The 22028-nt window shown below is 31.8% G+C and overlaps 1 protein-coding gene across 1 annotated transcript in view; it reads left to right on the top strand.

Moving 5' to 3' along the window:
* Positions 1-22028, top strand: part of LOC129232610 (S-adenosylmethionine decarboxylase proenzyme-like) — a 60969-nt gene that overhangs the window by 1547 nt on the left and 37394 nt on the right. Inside the window, exons 2-3 of the mRNA XM_054866745.1 lie at positions 11800-11886; positions 19613-19739. Coding sequence (XP_054722720.1) covers positions 11800-11886; positions 19613-19739 — 214 coding nt within the window. The remainder of the gene's footprint in view (positions 1-11799; positions 11887-19612; positions 19740-22028) is intronic.

Below are 22028 nucleotides of genomic sequence, written 5' to 3'. Positions count from 1 at the left end.
TATCCACGCCACTGGATATTTTCTCGCTATCGTCTGGTTAATTTTTCCCATGAAAACTTTAAATTTCACTCGAATCAAAACAGGGTTGGCAAGTTTTTGCCGGGGGGCGGGAAAAACCAGGGTTTTTACCGCCCGGCAAAAATAGGTTTTTGCCAAAGTGGCAAAAATAGAGTTTGTGTTAACAACTTACGGACAGTTTTTTTCCTTTTATATAAAAGTAAAAGCATGTAAAGATTTTGATAAAATTTTAATTTAATTACTTTTATAGTGTAAAAAAATTTAATGTTTAACTTACTTTTAAAATCAATGGGAGAAAATGTTATTTGTTGTAAAAAATTTCATTTTTGAATTCTTATGTTTTCTCGTTCGAGTAGTGAGAGAATATCCACGCCACTGGATATTTTCTTGCTATCGTCTGGTTAATTTTTTCCATAAAAACTTTAAATTTCACTCGAATCAAAACAGGGTTGGCAAGTTTTTGCCGGGGGCGGAAAAAACCACGGTTTTTACCAATTTTTGCCAAAGTGGCAAAAATAAATTTTGTGTTAACAACTTACAGACAGTTTTTTTTTCCTTTTATATAAAAGTAAAAGCATGTAAAGATTTTGATAAAATTTTAATTATTTTTATAGTTTAAAAAAAGTTTAAGGTTTAACTTACTTTTAGAGTTATGGAGCCCTTTTACTTCTAAATTTTTAAACATTAACATAAAATTTTAGTATGTACAGGGTTCCCACGGTCCTTAAAAGTCCTTAGAAACTCCTTATTTTTCACTTTCAAAAATAAGGGCCCTTAAAAGTACTTAGTTTTTGCTCAAGGTCCTTTAAACCCTCTGAAAGTCCTTAGTTTTCACTACTACTGGCAACTTTTTAAACAGGGTACTTTCTAAAGAAATTCAAAAATGTCTAATCGTTCGAGAAGGAGGTTGTGTAAACGTAATTGCAGGCAATTTTTGAAGCTTGGAGAATTAAGAGGAATGGTTTAAGAGTCCTTAGGAGTGTTTGAACCATTGGAATGCTTTGAAAGATACTGAAGTTGAAAAAAATTTTAGACTGTCTTTAGTGACGTAAAAATATTGGAGAGGGGTCCTTTTCGTTGAAAAAATTACGAAACTGGAGTCTTGAAAATGCCAAATGGTATTAAAAGCTCTGTTTTAGGCTATCTTTGGGTGAATTAGGGAGAGGGGATTCTGAGGCTCTCTCCAGAAAAATTTTTGCAACTGAAATCTTAAAACTTTTAGGCTGTCTCTTGTCTTGAATAATACCAAGGTAAAGGGCAGAGGAGTTCTTTGTAGAAAAAATTAAATTCAGGAACCTTAAAGACTCAACTGTAGGCCATCTTTCATGAGTATAGGGGAGAGGTTCGGGGCTTGCCGACAAATTTTTGAAGCTGGATTAAAACATCTCGGCTGTCTTTAGCTCTAAGCTATCTTTCTATAACTTACGTATTTGGAGGCGGTGTTACGAAAATTTTTCGAATTTGTACTCTTAAAATTTTGAATGGTCTTTCGTAGTGTCAAAATAAGGCGGGTGCGCTCTCCAGAAAAAAAATCTGAAACTGTACCATTAAAAACGCAAATGTAAGCCATCCTCTGGTGAATTTATCACAAGGATTTAGGGGGCTCTTTTTCAAAAAAAAAAATTTGAAGCTAGTACATTTAGAACTCTGTTTTAAGCTTTCAATGGTGAGAAAAGTTTTGGGCTCTCGTCCGAAAAATTTGAAGTCTGAAAACTTTTGGATTGTCCTTGGTGATGTAAATATAGGAAGAACTTAGAAAAAATTCTGAAACTGGAGTCTTAAAAAATGCAAATTGAAGTATTTGGTAAATGTAGGGGTAGGTGTTTGGCGATTCTCTTCCATCCTCCGGAAATGTTTCAGAATTGATGATTTATCGGCTCAATTTTAAGCTGCTGTCTTTTGTCAAGTTAGGGGTTGGTGAGATTCCCCCCGAAAAATTTCCGAAGCTGACCTATATGTAAAGAACACTATTTTAGGAAATTTTTAAGTGACTTATGGGGGGAGAATTAGAAGCCACTCTGCCAAAAATAGTTTAGTATTGAAGTCTTAAAACTTTTAGGCTGTGTTTGGTACGATAAAAGTAAGGCTCTTCTTTGAAAAATTTTGAAACTGGAGTGTTAAAAACGAAAATTTAGGCAAATTTTTGTGAAGTTTGGAGGACTCTCCCTCAAAAATTGTTTGTAGCTGAAGTTTTGAATTAAAAACACTATTTTAGGCCATCTTTAGATGATTTAAGGCTAAGGGGATTCAGGCGCTATTCTGTAATTTTTTTTTAAATGAAATCTTGAAAGCCCAACTTAAAGCTAGCTTTTGCGAAATTCAAGGAAAGGGTAACATGGGGGGATGTTCTTCAAAAGTTTTAAAAACTGAAGTCTAAAAAACTAGTAAGGCTCTCTTTGGAGATGTAGGGAGAGTAGTAAACTAATTTTAAATGGAAGAAAATATTCGTTTTGTTAATGAAGTTTTTGCATTTTTATTAAATAATGTTTCCTAACAAATCAGCAGTCTCAATACATTTTGTATTATTTTTGCTCATTTTGCATAGAAAAAATTAGTGCCTGAAATAGTATTATTGGCTAGGTGCATTCAAGTAACAGGGAGGAGTAGAAATATAACCTTATGAAAATGAAAAATTGGCTATAAGAGAAATGGGACCAATTTAGTTGGACAGCGAGAAGTCAGGGAACATGATTTTGTTCTTACTGTGGTCACCTTGTGTATATCAAGGGCTAAAATTCAATTTCTTCAGTATATCGATATTGTAAAATTTTGTGCTTGGAGTGCTGTGCTTATCTCAAAATTTATACTAATTGTTAACAAGCAATTCTTTTTAATATAAGATAATGAAACTTCTCTGGGCAGGAATTTACTGTCTGGACTATTTTCAAGGAAGGGATTTGAGAAAGCTCTGTATTTGTCATCCTGCCCTGAATTTTAGCCCTTGAATGAATGATTCAAGATAGTGATTTATTAACTTCTGTGTAAATATTTAATCATACTAAAAACTAAACTATTAAAACAAGTACTATTAAATTAGTTCTCCTTCTCATGTTTTTTGGAAAAAATTAAGAATTGAGATTTTATTTTTTTTACATCAACTATTTTTAGTTTGACCTTGCAATGTTTAAAGTGTTATTTTTCTGCGAAAAATGCTTAAGAATTGGGGCATATTTGTATGATACATATATATAGATTTAATAATAAATAAGTTGATGAGTAGTTGATATTTTGAGGTCCTTAATTTATTTTAAAAAGGTCCTTAAAAAATCCTTACTTTTTGTTTTGGTAAAAGAGTGGGAACCCTGTTTGTAAAATCTAAGACAAATAATTAACTTACAATGAAAATGTAATTAGCTTGTTTATTATAGCATTTTTTACAGAATACTAAATATCTATATAAAGTATACTTAATCAAGATACAACTATAAAATAAAAGTAATTAAAAATCAAAATACACATTTCTTTAGATTGAAATATCACTTGAATCATCATAGTCTAGACCAGCTTCATCAAAACCTATTTTTTGTTTAAGCACGGCATAGCAATAAACTAGTTTCGTGAGAGAAGCAACTGATTTCATATTTTTGATTGTACAAAAGAAAAATTTGAGAAATATCTCTATTGCAGCCAGGGTTGGGGTTTTTTGCCGGCAAAAAGGTATTTTTGCCGGGACAGTGGAAAAAACCATGGCAAAAATGAAAAAAACCGGCAAACATGGAAAAAACGGCAAAAACCTAATTGCAAATAAAATAGCATTATAGTGTTAATCAAGAAATAGTGATACTATAATATAAAGAATGCACTTTAATATTTTAGTTATGTCTCTCCAGGTTACTTCTAATTTATAAGGTTTACGATTTTAAATGTTTGCTAAAACAATTTTTTCAGAATGAGCCAATTCCTTCAATGCTAAAACAAAGAATGTTTACTTAAGCTTAGTAAGTTAATAAAAAAATTGAATTCTAATTATATAAATTTAATGTCACTTTTTTTTTGATCCCACTAAGATTTTCAAGGTTTTTAATTAATAACAGAATATTTACTTGAATATAGAAAAATATTAACTTTTCCTCACTAAACAAATGCATTTTTTCTCACTTACTGGGAAAATGGAGAAGAATTTAAAAAGAAGAAAAAAAAGCTGATCAATATGTGCATTCTATATTCACTCTACTTTATAGTGATACTAGCTCACTCTACAGAAAATGGCAAAGCCTTTTATCAAAACCTTTTCATGCTTTTACTTTTATATAAAAGGAAAAAAAACTGTCGGTAAGTTGTTATCACAGTCTTTTTTTTTGCCACTTTGGCAAAAACCTATTTTTGCCGGGCGGTAAAAACCGTGGTTTTTTCCGCCTCTGGCAAAAACTTGCCAACCCTGTCCACACCACTGGATATTTTCTCGCTATCGTCTGATTCATTTTTCCCGTAAAAACTTGAAATTTCACTCGAGACAAAATAACTGAGACGAGTTGGTATTTCGTGGTCGTTCAGATCATTTACTAAGTTTAGGAAAGGAAATATTTAGACTGGGCTTAAAAAAAAAAATACTGTTAAAAAAAAAACTGTTAAAAAACTTACTGTTAAAAAAAAAGCTTACTGTTAAAAGCTTACTATTAAAAAGCTTACTGTTAAAAAAAAGCTAAAAAAAAGCTTACTTTAAAAAAAAAAGAAATTAATTTCCATTATTAAGTTGTAATGACATGTTTACGTGTTTTTCGTATTTTCTCTCTATCGTCCATTCATTTGTTTCATAATAACTTTAAAGTTCACTCAAATAACCTCTGGGAAAAAAAATTAGAAGAGTTGTAAGTTTCAACTTCATAGTTTTCTTAATCTCCGAGGTAAATACGAAGACTAAACATTTGCTTAAAAAATAAATGTATAAAATTATATTTCAAATATTAGTTTCCAGCCAAAATGAGTGACTTAAATTTTGATTTTCTAAAATTTTTATTCAGATATTTGAAGACATATGAAGTGAGGGAGTCGTGAATGAAGGAATTTTTCTTTCAATTGAAATATGTTTCCAGGGGCCAATCGAGGATATTTTTTTTGCTACCTATTTTTGTGAAAGTTTTTTTTTTAATCAGCATTGTTTTTGTGAACTTTTAGACGCATCCTAATTTTTGTAAAAGAGAAGTAAAACAAGTGAAATTTTAATTTGAAAAGTGTAAATGTCATCTAGTATTTTTAACAGGTTTCGTTTTTTTTTGGGGGGGGGGGGGGCTGAAAACCTCAGAAGTACCAAAAATACCATCGTCATTTCAGCTTAATGGTCTATGTACTGTGTACAATATAGGAAATGATGAGAAAAACATTTCCTCAAAACAGATGTTTAAAGATTGCGATAATATTGCATAAATACACTTTGGCGAGAAACAGCGAAAATGAGTTAAAATACCACAAAAAGGTTGCTATTTAAGCGATTGTTCACATAAACCTGCTTAGAATTTTATTTTATGAGTAAATTTTGTTTTAAACAGAGAGACAAATATTATATTTTAAAATGCGATTTTTTGTGAAATTTTCGATGTTTTTGTGAAGCTACCTGATTTTATAACTTGATTTTTGTGAAAGTACCGATTTCAAAACAAGATTTTTGTGAAGGTACCGAAAAACAGTAGCAAAATCAGCCTCTATTGGGCCCTGGTTTCTAAAATATTTGACTTTATTCAAAGGTCATTTTTGAGTGTGGTCTCGATGTTCGTTTTAACTCGCAAAATGATTGAAGTCCAGAATGAAATGATTATTAGATAATTGAATATTATACTAAAATATGCACTGAGTGTTAAGGTATGTGGTCACCAGGATTTTAATGTGAGAAATTTCTTTTTTTGGACATCTGTATTTATTTTGAATTTATATTTTTACTATTGAATTTTTTGTATTGCTTAACAGTTCCTGTATTGTATTATCTAGCTATATTATTGATTTTTATTATTTTTATTTTAATGGTTCGTTTAAGTTCAGTCCAATGATAGCACATTTGAGTGGAATTATTGCGTTGTTCAAGTGAAGTGTAAATCACCGTTTGTCCTGCTATAGTTTGGGAAATTAATATTAAGGCAAAGTTGGAGTAAATGATTAAATTATTCAAAGGGCCAGTGAAATCAAAAATAAAGAAATATCCCCTTTTAATGCAGAATGTACCTGTAAAAAAAGTTTAGTCACTCAATTCAATGAAAATTTTTGTAGCAATCAAATAAAAAGGAGCTTCATTAATACTAGTTTGATAGTTAAAACATTCAAAATGATGCTCGTGCAAGACTTGAAAATGGTTAGAAAAAGATATTTAAAAAATTAAAAATTCAAAACTTGCTTTTGATGCAGTGATTAATTAAAAAAAATGTGTTCGAATTTTTATAATTCAATTAAATTTTAATGTGATTGCACTATTTTGTGTGTAGTTTTCATTTATAAAATCATGGTTTAGTCTGAGCTTACTTTTTTTTTCATAATGTTACTTTACAGACTAATCATGTTTTTTTCTCCAGATTTCTTTTTTTTAATAGCATAGCTAAATTAATATGATTTCTCTGTTAAAAATTAACTAAAAGATAAGAATTTGTTATTTAATAGTTCAAACCCAAGTATGAGTTTTTTTATTTAACTTTCCAATTTCCAATGCTCCTCTCTAATGCTAAAAAAACCTTTCACTAATTCACATGGGGGGGGGGGGGCTCAAGCCCCCCTTAGAAATTAGAACTTCTTTGCTTTTGGTACTTTTTTCATTGCAAACTTTTAAACATTTCTTCTCCAGCCATTAGTAAATAATTTATTAAAAATGTCAAATTTTAATAACTAATCTGTACTGAAATCTGTTACCATGGGCAAAATATCCTTCTAAATCATGGGGAAGATATATGAGCCCCCCCCCCCCCTCCTTTAAAATTTTGCATATGAACACTCATGCTAATACAGTCAAAACTTTACATTTAGATTACTGTTTAAATGATGCATTGAATATTTAAAGTTTGAAAGCATAAAAATTGTAAGAGTTAATTTGTTGAAAAATGAGCTGCATCTGGTTCTCGTAAAAAAAGCACTTGTAATTTTTGTTCAAACGTTGGCTAAAATAAATTTTTCCCAGACGGTTTGTGCCATTTTCTTCCCACCTTTGGCAAAAATGTGCCAGAGTTCGTACTCCTCCTGAAAACTCCTGAAATTTAATTTTTTCTTCTAAGGGTCCCTAAAATTCCTAAATTTTTGTTTTAACCTCCTGATTTTTCTCCTCTCCTCCTGAAAATAATTTTCAACAACAATCGCTAATTTTAATTCCACGTCATCTCTGTTTAGGTAGCCATATTGAATTGCTGGCAACCAATCAAAATTCTCGTATTATACAGTATTTTGTGTTAACAGCAACAGCTATTAAGCATATTTTCTATATTGCTAATTAGTAGTATATTTAGTACTTATAATGTGCCAATATATCTAATATTTTGTGTATTCCTGTTATTTTCAAATATTTTGAATCCAATTTTTAATTCTTTTTTTGATTGAATAGTGTATGAAAAAAAATGACTAATCGATTAAAAATTTGACAGCAAAGTAAAATGTTACTTAAATGTTACTGAAACTAATTTTCTTGTAAAAACCACTTGTGTTATAACTCCTGAAAATTTTGCTTTTGACTCTTGAAAACTCCTGAAATTCATTTTGTCTGGAAGAGTATGAACCTTGATGTGCCAACCCTTATCCCAACTATGAAGCAGTCGCACTAAAAAACAGGGTTGTTTGGTTTAAACCACCTTTTACCTTTATTCGATAATTATTCATATTATGTTGGTTTTATGAAGTTTTTTTCTTGGATCTTAATTATATTTTATCTTAACCCGCATCACAACCACTTCTTGTCGTATCATAAAGGGTCTATATATACATGCATACTAACATGTTAATCAAGTCAAACATTTCAATCAGTATTTCCCCGCAGAAAGCTATTTTAATCATTTAATTTAGTTACAAGATTTTGTTCTTATCTCTTTAATCAATCAAGAAATTAGGTATAATGTGACTATTGAATAACTGTTAATTACATGGAACCTTAATTACCTTCCAAAAATTAATTGTTTTTCTCGCAAATAGTATTTAAACCAGAAAAAAAAACCCAGTTTAAACCAAAAAAAACCTGGTTTAAACCAAAAAAAAAAGTTTAAACCAAAAAAACCTGGTTTAAACAAAAAAAAACGTTTTTTTTAACCAACCCTGCTAAAAAAAGATTGGTGTCCCGATTTATATCAAATGATATTTCTGGAAAGCTATCGTACTGCAGAAAGTGTCTCGTCACCGACCATAGATAACCATTCTATTGATAGCGTTCCTTATTTGGATGAATGAATTGGGATTTTACTCTTGGACTTTTATCCCCCTTATCATTCCGAAGCATGACTGCGGCGAAAGTTTCTAGATTTGGGGTCCTTCGGGATTCCTTGATCCCTCCTTATCTCTCTCATCCCATTATTGACTGAGACGGACCTGCATTTCAATGGGTGGTTTGGTTGCCTCGTTTAATATGCATTCGAGATAAAGTTCATTCTTTTATCTAGCATGTCACTTTAGGTCAAATCTAGGTGACACCTGATATGAGTCAGGGTTTGAAATAGAAGGGGGGATTGCGCAAAACGTGCACAGAATTGGCAGATCCCCTCCAATCCAAAGGTCTGTGGGGGAGGGGGGGGATTTCCCCTCAGAAATTTCTTTAACAGGATAATGAATCCTAGACGAGGTCTTCCTTTCATAGAAATAAAAAAGGGAAGGGGAAAATACAAATAACAAATACAAATGTGACGACCAGCAACAGGCTCTGGGCCCAGCTAGACTGGTCCTAGTCAATTTGCAATCCCCATTGAAGATCAATGGCCCTCTTAAAACTGTCTACTCCCTTGCTCATGACCACCTCTTCCGGTAAACTGTTCAGAGGTTCCACTACCCTGCTAAAATGATAATTTTTCCTAATATCCATGTTAGCCTGAGATTTAAATAACTTAAAACAATGACCTCTCGTCCTGTTTTCGGTGCTAAACTTCAGCCCCGTAACATCTTTCATTTTAATAAATTGAAACAGCTGAATCATGTCCCCTCGGTCTCTTCTTTGCTCACGACTAAATTTTTAGCATTCTAAGCCTGGAATCATAGTCTAAGTGAGAATGTACATTTATTAGCCTTGTAGCCCGCCTTTGAACCCTTTCCAATACATTAATGTTTTCTTAAGATAAGGAGACCAAAACTGAACAGCCTACTCCAAATGAGCCAAACCAGAAAACTTCCACTATTTGGCATTTTATTACTATGAACGATGTTTTTTTTTTTTGACTTCCTGTTTTCTTTTTTTCGTTTTTAGTGGGAAGTATTAGACTTAGTTAAAGGCATTGTAGCATGTAGGATTATAATGAAGTTACAAAATACCATGCGTGAAATATAATGCTGTTTTTGCTCTAATTTTGCTAATATGTACGAATGCTTGCAACATTTTGAATTCGTCCTGGGTCAAATTTCTACCAATTAAATCTGAAATAGAATGGACTTTTCCCGCTAAGAATTGAACCTTATTTCAAATCCTGAAATGAAAACAATCTCAGATGGTGTTAATCTGATGCAGTCTTATTTTACATTTATTTAATAAAATGCTTTTTTTATGTGACAAGCATTGTAATGATTGCTGTAAATTTACAGCTGTAATAATTCTAAGACAATTTTAAAGTACTTATGAAAATTAAAATTCTCCCCCAAAGTAAAAAAATCCTCCCTGAAATCTGAAGTAGAGGGGGACATTCCCCCCTAAGAATTGAACCCTATTTCAAACCCTGTGAGTCTCCTTAGCTCTAGAATTAGTACTCGAGGCTGAACTTTAGACAAATCACATAGATTTGTCGATGAGCTGGGGGGGGGGGGGGAAACATCTAATGATAATAGGGTTGGGATTTGGACTGTCCAAAACTGGTTTAGGACAGGACAGGTGGTTTTTACCTTCCAAAACTGTCTGAAACTGTCCAAAACTGCTAAAGTTAAAGGGATGTAATCTAATCGATTTTTTTTAATGCAATATTCGTAATACATAAATATAGGTATTAATGAGGTTTAATGAGTATTTGATCATATTTGTCTCCAGATATTCATTTAAAAATATTTTACTAAAAAATGCCAGTAACTAGTACATAAAAACTTCCTTATGTAAGAGTTGGTAAAGTTATGAAAAGAAATACACAACACTACCAAGACAACTCATTTCAGTTCCATTTATAACTCAAAGGAATGTTATTAAATGTGCAATAAAAGTTGAGGTGAAAAATAAAGCTTAATTTTTTTTTAATGGTTTTTGCAAATAATTTTTACATAATGTTTTAATGGAAATTACTTTTGTAATCATAGATTAAAGAACAATAAATTGATGATTAAACACTTAATTATAAAACTCTTGTGCTATTCTTTTTTTTTAGTTCATATTTTTAATATAATACATTCTGTAACTACAAAAATTTGTAATTTATTGCATTTAAGTCGATTATTGAACTATATTTTGAACACTTTCTTTTGCGCACATGCATAAATGACGAAAAATTTGGTTAATGACAAAAAAAAAAAAAACTTCTGCATACAAATTGAAATTTTTAATGAAGAATTTAATTTCTACGTAATAAGATTAAAATCTGCTGCATAAATAAGTTATACACTATATATATATTTATACTTGAATATCCGCATTGAATAAATGTATTAAATAGTCCAAAAAATAGTTTTGACACATTTTGTTCTGTTTGAGATATTTTCTCGCAAAATCTAGTTTCTCAAAAAATAGTCTCGGACACTTTCGGCCACAAGGGTTTTGAATAGGGTGGTAAAAACTGACTTCTTTACAACTCCTGAATGTTTTTGTGATTTATTTTTTGTGATTTTTGGGTTTCTTCTCAGTTTTGCCAACATTTCAATTACTCCCTTTCCCCCTAATTTTCAGTTTTAATCATACCTTTTGATACATTTAAGGGGGCAGGCAATTTGAAATATCGGCAAAACTAGAGACAATGTTTTGGTAACTATTTGACCACTGCCTGTAATGACCATTAACTTGAAGAATCAATTGAAAAAAAACTACATCAACGTGAGCGAAGCCGCGGGCAAAAGCTAGTAAATGATATTTACAATCATTTGTAAAAATTGATAATTTAATCTATTGGAAATAAAATATAGCATAACTGATACATTTATGTTAATTTTAATTGAATTACTTAAGCATTAGATGCTTTGCTCATTTTTCTTTGGTTAACTACTTGTATGAATTTTATGTTTCAGAAATAAAAAATATGGATTATTACATAGTTAGTACGCACCCATAAGATTTTTTTTTCTGACCAAATAAAATGGTTACATTACTAATAATTTTATATATAGAAAATAAAAATGAAATGTAATAAAATTTACATTATATTAATGACACATTAATATATTACATGAATGTATTATATTACTTCTGATTATTTTTAATAATAAAAGAATAATATTGTGTGATTAATACATTTAATTTTTACATCGCATATGTCAAACTTCGAAGAAATAAAAATAAAAAATATTATGATATTTTCAAAATAAATATCGGATATATATCGTAATATATATATATATATCATGATATATATCAACCGATATATATTGGCGAACCCTGGCCCTACTAAATGAAAAATTGAGTTTTCTGTTTGCATTTTCCCTCCATTCATTTTGTAAAGTTTCGGCTGGCAGTTTCCTGTCATGAGTCTCACTAAGATTTTCTGTTTTGTTCCCCAGGTCCAAATGGGAGAAGATTCTGAAGCTCGTGAAATGCGAGATCATCAGCTACAAGAAGAATGATCACATCGACGCTTATGTTCTGAGGTGAGCTTGGTTTTGGAAATTCGTATTGTCACAAACTATTTCGCAGTTTATGAAGTTTGACCTCCAATTATGTTATTGGGCGGGCATTCCACAATGCACGTGCAATATAGTGCCCCAATTGTGCTCAATTCTTCAATGTGTTTATTTTGAATAGTTTTATGGGTAGTTCTCAAAAGGTGGGAACAAAAACGTTACTTTTGAGCCATTTTTAAAATTTTGGAATTTGAAATCAGTTTTGCTTTTATTGCAAAGCATGTACACCTAGAACATCATACACAAACATAAAAAGACAGCAGGTGTTTATAAAAATTAATAAATAGCAAATTTAATGATCGGTCTGTAGGTAACAGATTTTGGACATCATCATAATGAAAGTTTCAGTTTTTGAACTTTTCCAATGAAAATTTTATCTTTTTAAATTCTATATTGAAAAATAGAGGATTTATGAAGTACATGAATGACTTTATATACTGGTCTTAAAATAATAAAATTTTGTTATGGTTTCGTAGAATCCGAAAAAAAAACCCCATCCATTTTGCCAGCGCAGGTGATAAAGTCGCCAAAACCGACACTGTTGGCGAAAACCTGAATTCCTCTCTGGTAACCCTTTGCTTATAGTATGCTGTGAGTTTTCGCCAATCGGGGTTTGCTTGGCGATTTTTGCCGCCTTTGTTTACTATTCGTTATGATCATAACTTGTGTTTCTACTGTTATTTATGTAATGTTCAATGCATAACGTATTAATTGTGCAAAATACCAATGGATTAAAGAAATTAACATTATAATAGCCTTTTTTATTGAGGTTACAAGACAGAAGATCATATTATAATATTGAATAAACAGACAGAAATATCGGTGTCGAGATCGTAACGAAATTTGGATATCTCACATATATCATGTTTAAGAAAAATGATTTTGCTTCAAAAATACTGCATAAAAACATATGAAAACACTTTAAAATGATTAACAATTGATTTTGAGGATCGAAAAATACCTTTAAAACATATAAATAATATATTTAGTACTCAAATAATAGCATTGTCAAGATCGTAACTTTTGGACATACATGAAACTTCCAACTTCCTTTTTTCTAAAATTTTTTACTCAATAAATAATCTGTTTTTAATTTGTAGAAAATATTATCAAAAAGAAAAAAAAAAAAAACAGTTTGAGATTTATACCCTTAATTTTTTTTTTTTTTTTTTGAAACCATTGGAAATAATTTAAAAAAAAATTTTTGCTGGTTCATTTGCTCAGTTAACGTTTTGAAAGTTCAAAATTGTGCCTTTTAGCAAAGAAAATATTTTTTAAGGATATTTGAAGAGCATTTTTTTCCATAATTTATGTCAATTCTTGTCTCTATACAGTATTATTATTTAGCTCAAAGATTTTTGAGTCAATTCAAATGAAAGTTATTTAGTGTTGAAGCTTCAAAGTTGGGGTCTGTGTTTGCTCTCACCTTTTGAGAACTGCCCTTATCATATTTATTTTATTTTAAATATTTTAACACGTTAGGAAAATTCTAAGTTGTAAAACAGAAGTGCAACTTGTGATGGGATAAAAATCATTCAAGAATGGTGTGCTTGATGACATAAGTTTAATGAGTGTCTGCGGTGGTATTTTATGTGTTTTTATAATTTTGTTTTCTTACTCGCAATAAGACGAATTTTCGATAACTCGATTTTTTTTCGCATTCTCCTCAGCTTCGACTTATCGAAGTTTCACTGTACATTGATTTTTAGTCGTAAAATGTCTTTATTATTCAGATGTAATGAAAGAATAGTTTTATTATTTGGATTTGTATTGTAAAATAATAAGGAATACATTTAGGATTGGGAAAAAAAACTTCAGAACCTGTCTTTTCATTTGAGGGTTTTAGTTGAAATGATTTTTTTTAAAATGAAAATTGTATTTCTAAATGCATTAAATTAGGAGAAATAATGTCTACAAAGAAAAACATAATAGTTTTTTTAAAAGCATATTGAGGCAATGAGAAGCAGGGTTGGCAAAAACCCGGGTTTTTTAAAAAAGCCCATGGACCCAGGGTTTTTTGGGTTTTTTTTAAATAAAACCCAAAAAAAAACCAACCAAAGCTGGGTTTTTTAAAAGAAATGTTTTTTTTGTCTTTTTTTTTAGGGAAAATGTGGGTACTTTTAGCATATTGTAGCGCAAGTATAAGGACAAAGCACAAAAATTGTCATGGGGTAAAAAAAACAGGAAAATTCAGAGTTTTCTGAAGAAAAGTATAAAAGACGACAAAACCCGAACGGTCAATTCAGATTTTTTAGTTTCCATGATCATCAACAGTTAAGGCAAAGTTATTTCTCGAGTGATAAAATCTATTGTGTATTTGTTTGTTTTTAATTACCTAATTTTTATTTTTATTTTTTGAATTTTACTTTATTGTATTTCATTTTGTTATGCAAAACTACTGTAGAACATCAAGTAGTTTAAATCCCTTTTTACTGAATTCCAGCCTAATCACGACATTTCTTTGAATTTCATGTTGCCTGTTTTTCTATTTCTGTGCACAGAGTAAGAAATGTTAAACTTTTTCGTAAGATAATGAAAATACTGTACATCCTATTCTGTTTTCTGTCTGACCGTTTGAGAAACCTGTTGATTTCTAAAAAATATACCTTGTTTATTCGAGATTTGTGAGGTGTTGGTTTGCAGAAAATAATTCACATGAAAGCCTTTTAGCTAGAGTAGTTTCCTCTGTTCTACAAATATTGAGAAAATCAGACGTAAAAGGACTTAGTCAAAATAATTTGAGTTACTTATTGACCAGTTAAAGAAAAAAGTTAAAATATATTTATTTAAAATCTTTGGAGTATTTTTTTAATGCCGTTAAGAGTTAATAAATACTATTAAAGTTCAAAATTCATTTTTTATGACCATTGTCTGTGGTGAAGAACAAATAAAAAAGAAGTTTAAATTGTGAAAGTATTTAAATTAGTAAACTTTTTTAAAACTTCTCAGAAAATTTTAAAAAACCCAAAAGTGGGCTAAATGATGGGTTTTTTTAAATGGGTTTTTTCAAAAAAACCCATTGGGTCCAACCCCATTGGGTCCAACCCAATCTAATGTCCCTCCCCCCCAAACCTCATCTCCCTACCAAAACTGCTTTTTAAAGCTTCAATTCTGAAAGAATTCCAAGAAGAGCTCCCCTGTTCCCTGCAATTCTGTTCCACTTCTGGCATCCCGAAGACATCTGGTTTTTTTGCTTGTAGGCTAATTGCTTTTTCAGAACTGACAAATTTTTGTGTATTTTCCTTTTCCGTCTAAGCTATAAATTGCGCACTTAGGGGGCTCGTAGGGGAGGGGGGGGCAATACTGCTCACTCCCAGCGGTAAGGGGGCTTGCCCCCTCACTCCTCAAAGTTGCACAATAATGATCGATGGAAAAATGATTTTTTACTGGGTGGGTCGATTTATTCTAAGAAAATAAAAATACTAGCTAAATGGTCTTTTCTCATATTATTTCACGACAATCAAACTTTGAATTGGAAGAGGGAAGTTTACGATTTCCATGTGGGCAGGTTTTAGAGCCATATTCCACATTTTTTGGAGGTCATTTAATCAGTTGTGTTTAGTGATGTGGATTGGGTAAATACCCTGTGGGTAAGTAAATATTTTTTGGGTATTTACCCAAGGCCTGGGTAAATACCCAAAAACTGGGTATTTTACAAAAAATGCAAAAAGTGAATGGGATATTCTTTTTTTTAAATCTAAATATGAAATAATTGGTAAAACTGAAACATACATGTGTATTACACAGTTTATGATATTTTTTATTGAAAGACTTGATGAAATTATGAAAGACACAAATCGTGAACCAAAGAATCTTTCTTTTCAATGTCATAATTGGAGAAGTATAAGCAATTCAATGATGAACTTCAGGATTTTGAAATCACAATCTAGGTTAGTCATATCCATGGCTGTTTGGAAGAAAAAACTGAGAAGTTATTAAGACACTATGATGTTATTTATTTATTTTATTGCTGTTTAAGTGACAGCAAGACAAATATAGAAACAGTTTTCACATTAATAAGCCAAAAAAAAAATCAAAATATTATTTTCTGTTGCCTTGCTCATTTGCATTTGCTCCCCGGTACTTCGTGATGAAAATTTATTCAAACTATTTTTAATGCACACAATTAGTGATGTAGGGTGGGCAAGGTAAATATTTTTTTGGGTATTCGAAGGCCCCAGTTCAAGTGTGATTGAGTGTTTTGCAAAAAGAAGTTAGGTGGTATCAAAAGGTGATAATTTTCTTTTTTAAACATAAATAGTAAAATGAAGGATTAAAACTATAAAAAATTATACATCATAATTTTTTTAATTAAAGGCTTAATGAAATCTTATCAAAAAAGTATCAGAATTTAGAATGAACTATTTAGGCTCAAATTTTCTTCATTTTAAAATACTATTTTGGAATTTTATTTTAAGACTTATTCCGTGAGTAACACAGGATTTTTGAGACAGTATCAAAACTCCTTCCTGCTGCAAGTGCAGCTATCTTTAATTTTTCTCTTTCCCATTAATCAGTTCTTTGTCATTTTGAAACAAACCTCAGCAGTTTCTTTCCTTTAGAATTAATAAAAAAAAATTTTTAAACATCTTCAAGCACATTTTACTGAAAAAGGATTAAGTATTTTTATGCTAACATTTATGTTGTATTGCATATATTTTTATTATTAAATTGTTTTGTTCTTTAAATTAAAACATTGTAAAACAGCTGGAACGTCTCTATTTTTTTCTCCCACTGAATACATATGCTTGAAATACAATAAAAAGTGAAAGTCAAAATATCAAAATAAAATAAGCGAACTAACGACTGATACGTTATCACGGGATAGACCAGCCACTTAGTTCGCAAGGTCCATTCTTCAGAACATCTTTGGTTTGTTAATTTTTTTTTTTGGAACTTTAAATATGTCTGTATATTATGTGTGTGTGTGCATGACTATTATATATATATATATATATATATATATATATATATATATATATAAATACAAATACAAATGTGACGACCAGCAACAGGCTCTGGGCCCAGCTAGGCTGGTCCTAGTCAATTAATGAGTCCCCAATGAAGATCAATGGCCCTCTTAAAGCTATCCACTCCCTTGCTCATGACCGCCTCTTCCGGTAAGCTATTCCAAGTGCCCACGACCCTGCTAAAGTAGTAGTTTTTCCTGATTTCCAAGTTAGCCTGAGATTTAAATAGCTTAAAACAATGACCCCTCGTCCTGCTTTCCCCGCAAAAATTTAATCCATTTACATCTTCCATTTTGATAAATTTAAATAACTGAATCATGTCCCCTCTGACTCTCCTTTGCTCCAGGCTATACATGTTAAGCCTATTTAGTCTGGTATCACAATCTAAATCGGAGAGTCCCCTTACTAATTTAGTTACCCTTCTTTGGACCCTTTCCAATACGAAAATATCTTTCTTCAGATAAGGCGACCAGAATTGCACAGCATACTCCAAATGAGGTCTTACTAAACTCCTATATAAAGGCAGAAGAACTTTCTTAGATTTGTTTGAAATAAATCTATTGATGAACCCAAGCATTTTGTTGGCTTTGTTACTAGCAATACTGCACTGTTGACTAAACTTGAAGTCCTGATTTATAAAGACACCCAGATCCATAACATTTTCTGCCTGATTTATGACTGAACCCTGTAAACGATATCTCATACGCTTATTTCCATGACCTAAGTGTAGCACTTGACATTTCCCTACATTAACTGCCATACCCCATTTATCTGCCCACTTAGTAATATGATCTAAATCCTCTTGCAGCTGTTTTACTTGTTCTTCATTTTCGACAATCCCCATAACTTTTATATATGAGATGCAGAATACGCCTGAACACTTGAACTAGGTTTGAAGGAAATTTCTGCAAAAGATATAGCTAAATAAATGTAATAATAAATTGAGCGACATTTTGTTCCATTTTGATGTCGTGCAGGGACATATTACTGGGTTATAAAAGACTAGGACCTTAAAAAATTGATGTTTGCTTTTTTTTTTGTAATTAGTTAAGATTTTAACTTTTTGTAGGATGGCTTTTTATATCTGAATTTTGGCTATCGACATTGATTAGGCATATCCAACACATTTAATGTGAATATCATATTAGATTGCCCAGTTGTTTCACACAATAATTCTTTAAATATGCGATCAAAAAGAATTTTTGGGCAGAAATTTATTGTTTTGTATATGGTTGGTTATATACATACATAGAATACATACAGAAAAGTATTTTAGTTGAATATAAATTTTTGAAATAAATACCCGGGTAAATACCCACTTTGGGTATTTACCCTGGTATATACTCTGGGTATTTACCCCTGAAAATAAATACCCGGGTATTTTACATCACTAGATGTTAAAATCCCGTAATATCATCCAATTTTACAAAAATAAATTAAGAAAAAATTAGCATCAGGCGCGCCGTTCAATACCCCCCCCACTTCTTTTGACCCCCCTTTTCTCGTGCACCAACCGCATGTGATTGGGCATAAAGATTCTCAGAGTTACTTTTCTTATGTTCTGAAAATTTACCTTTATTTTTGTGAAATCGATATTTCAAAGCTTTCTTTCTATCAAAATAATATCCAACACTAACCTTTATATATATATATTTTTGGGGGGGGGGGGGGCACCATATCTATCAGTGCCCTGGGAACCCAGGTGTGTAAATCGGCCCCTGTGTGTGCACACTCTAGTCCAAGGGTTCTCAACATAATTCCTACTTTTAAAATAGATAATATTACACAGTTTGAAAATCATTACATAAAATATAGCATTTCAATTTTCCCTCATAGCGATGTTATTTTCCCTCGTAGTCATTTTATCGATAAAAGTGTGCTGTCTCATTTTTGCCCAAACGTTATCATAGAGTTCTTTTTAAACGAGCTGATTTGTGCATCACATGACTTCTTTTTACTCCAATTTAATGTCATTTCCCCATTACTGGCAATTTTAATGTGGTTCAATTGTTTACTCTCTAAATATCACTAACAATGGCCATATTAAAACCAAAAAGGAAAAAAAATCGCAAAATTTGTTGCCAAGTTGGCGACAAAACTGGGCGACCAAAAGACTGGCGATGTATCGCCAAGTGTCCGACAAATTATAGCACCACTTGAGTTTACATCGAAATTAATGATGATTTTCCCCCAAAAAGGGGCAAAAGAACCCCTCAGGACCATCCGAATGCAACCAAAATTGAAGGTGCACAACTAAGTCCCACTAGGGGTCTACGTACCCAATTTCAACTTTCTAGGGCATACTGTTTTTGAGTTATGCGAGATACATACACACATATACACATACACACATATGCACATACACACGTACATACAGACGTCGCCAGAAAACTCGTTGTAACTAACTCGGGAATCGTCAAAATGGATATTTCGGGTGTCTGTAGGTTCCTAGGCACATATCCACGTGTGGTCGGGTCGAATAAAAATCTCGACATTCATTCGGGGATGAGCAAAATGGAAATGAATGTCTATTTTTGAGTGGAAATGTTTTCGCGAATACAATACTTCCTTTTTTGTAAAAGGAAGTAAAAGGCCAAAAGTCGCAATTTTAGGCCTTCTCTTTAGTGTGGTCAAGGGGCCGTTTCTGAATTTCATCTGATCTCTGGGAGGGGGGGCCAGTGGTTCCTTCGATTCGACTGAACGTGTTGTTCTGGTCTTTCCAGCGAGAGCAGCCTGTTTGTCTCCAAGAACCGAGTGATCCTGAAGACCTGTGGATCCACCACGCTCCTTCAGGCGGTCAAGCCACTCATCTACATCGTCCAGGATTTCACGGACTTTGACATCGTCCTGGTGAGTTGCACATCCCACTTCGTGCGGCATATATTCCCGGTAACCAGTGGCGTAGCCATGGGGTCGGGGATGGGGGGTCAGAACCCCCCCCCCCCCCCGTGAGCCCCAAAAAATCATTTTTCAGTCGAACCTGAAGGGTTCTGTTTATGAGCTAAAAGATTTTATTTAATATAATAGCTTTTAAGACGTTAAAAAGCTTATGTCTTCCTGTTATATATATACTAGCTGTACCCGACGCGCGTTGCTACGCCAACAAAAAAATCCATCATTATACTGATTTTCATGACAGTCGGTTGAACGGGGCAGAAGTGGCTACTCTGCAGTGCCACCTGGTGGCGACTGGCTTCAATGAGCACCTTCTCCGTGGAAAAATACATATAGATAGCCATTTTCATAATAATCGGTCCAGGTATCAAGTTATACTCAAATTTTGTACTCACGCAGTTTGAAAGATCAATCCATCGCTAAAAATATCAGTTTTAAATCCCTCGTTGCATGAAAAGCCATAAAGAAAGAATTTATTTGTTCAAATTCAAGAAAAATGGCTAACTTCTTATCAATGAGATCTTTCACGCGAATTCATTTCTGCATTTTATTCGTATTTATCCGATCTATTGTGACTTAAATTGGAATGAAAAAGGATCGGATTTTTTTCCAACCGGTCTATAAACATTCCCGGTACCAAAAATAACAAACGGTGAAAGTTTCGGCCAAATCTGCTGGGTAGTTTTCGAGTTCATGGATGACATACAGACAAACATTCATTTATATATATATACAGTAGTACCTCCTGTAAGGGACACCTCCAAATAAGGGACAACTCTATTTAAGGGACATTTTTTCTGGTCCCAGTCCCTTTGAATTGGGATATCCTTGTATTTGCCTCTGAATAAGGGACAGTTACAGAGAAAACTTATAACAATTAATGAATAAATGCAACATACAAAGTATTGAATTGACTAGAATTTAAAAATCTAAAATTCAACAGATGAAAGTTTGACATTGACGTTTACAAATATGATGTATTGTGAAATTGTTGCGAAAATTTGCATGTATGTTTTATCCTCTTAGTGTTTTTTTCAAGTAGGCTAACAACCGAAGGATAATTAACGACCCAGGAATAGTTTCGTGTAAAAAGCTTGAAATGTGAACACTGATTGAAATTTATATCATATTAAATTTTAAATTCCATGAAATCAATTAAGTCAATATACAGTCATGTTCAGTTATGGAATTACTTCAAAATAATCCATGTATTTTATAAAACTATACTGTTGCCAATTTTTATTAATTTTAATTATTAAAATCATAAAATTTAAAGCATAATTACTTTTCAATTTTAATTAGTATAAATCATCTTTAACATTTTATCTTAAATGCTAATAGTGTATGTTCAATGCGAAATTATACTGAGTAAATATACTGCATGTATCAATTCATATACCTCCGAAGAAGGGACAAAATTTCCGATGCCCTTAGTGTCCCTTATTTAGAGGTTCTACTGTATAATATTTTATAATATATGTGTGTGCGTATATATATATATAAACTTGAGGGAATGACTTTACTTTAAACTTCAAAAAAAAATCCCCCCCCCCCCCAAGGATTTTTTCTCGCTACGCCACTGCCGGTAACTAATGGTTAATGAGATGTCAAGAATGCAATTTTTGCAGCAGCGTTGTGGTTTTGGCCGGACAAAACTCATTTTGGCCGTGCCACTGGCAAAAACTGGATTCAACCACCTGGCAGAAACTGTATCGCATAAAAGCACACTAACGAGTGTACACATACAGTTTGCATGCATAATACTGCACATTTTGATGCATGATTGAAAGAAATCTTTATGTGTATTTATCATAATTCAAATAATTTAAAAACTGATTCATTGATTAAAATTAACTTTTTTTTAACGTTAAAAATTATTCACAATGAAGAAAAGGAATAGTGTTTATTTGGAATAATAAAGAGCATGCAATATTAGCTGATAGCATTTATAGCTTTGGAGGCTAATGTGCTAAAAACTGACTATTTCAAGGATTTTGAATCTATTACTACTTTACAAATTAAATCTATTTATAAGCACGAATTTTTCACGTAGACGCCATGTTTGGTCATTCGCAAGATGGAAATAGACGAGACTATTCGTTGCCTAAGTTAAAAAAAAAATTGGATCAGTTTTGATAAGTTTACCTCAATAGAAGCTATTGAAGGTATCATAAAATGTACAATAAATCATGTTTTTTATAAAAGTATTTTCATGAAAAATGTGAATTATTATCTGCACAATTG

This window comes from Uloborus diversus, unplaced genomic scaffold, assembly GCF_026930045.1.
Source record: "Uloborus diversus isolate 005 unplaced genomic scaffold, Udiv.v.3.1 scaffold_13, whole genome shotgun sequence".
Classification (NCBI taxonomy): Eukaryota; Metazoa; Arthropoda; class Arachnida; order Araneae; family Uloboridae; genus Uloborus; species Uloborus diversus.
The sequence above is the reverse complement of the archived record's forward strand: the minus strand, read 5'-3'. Positions and strand labels throughout refer to the sequence as shown.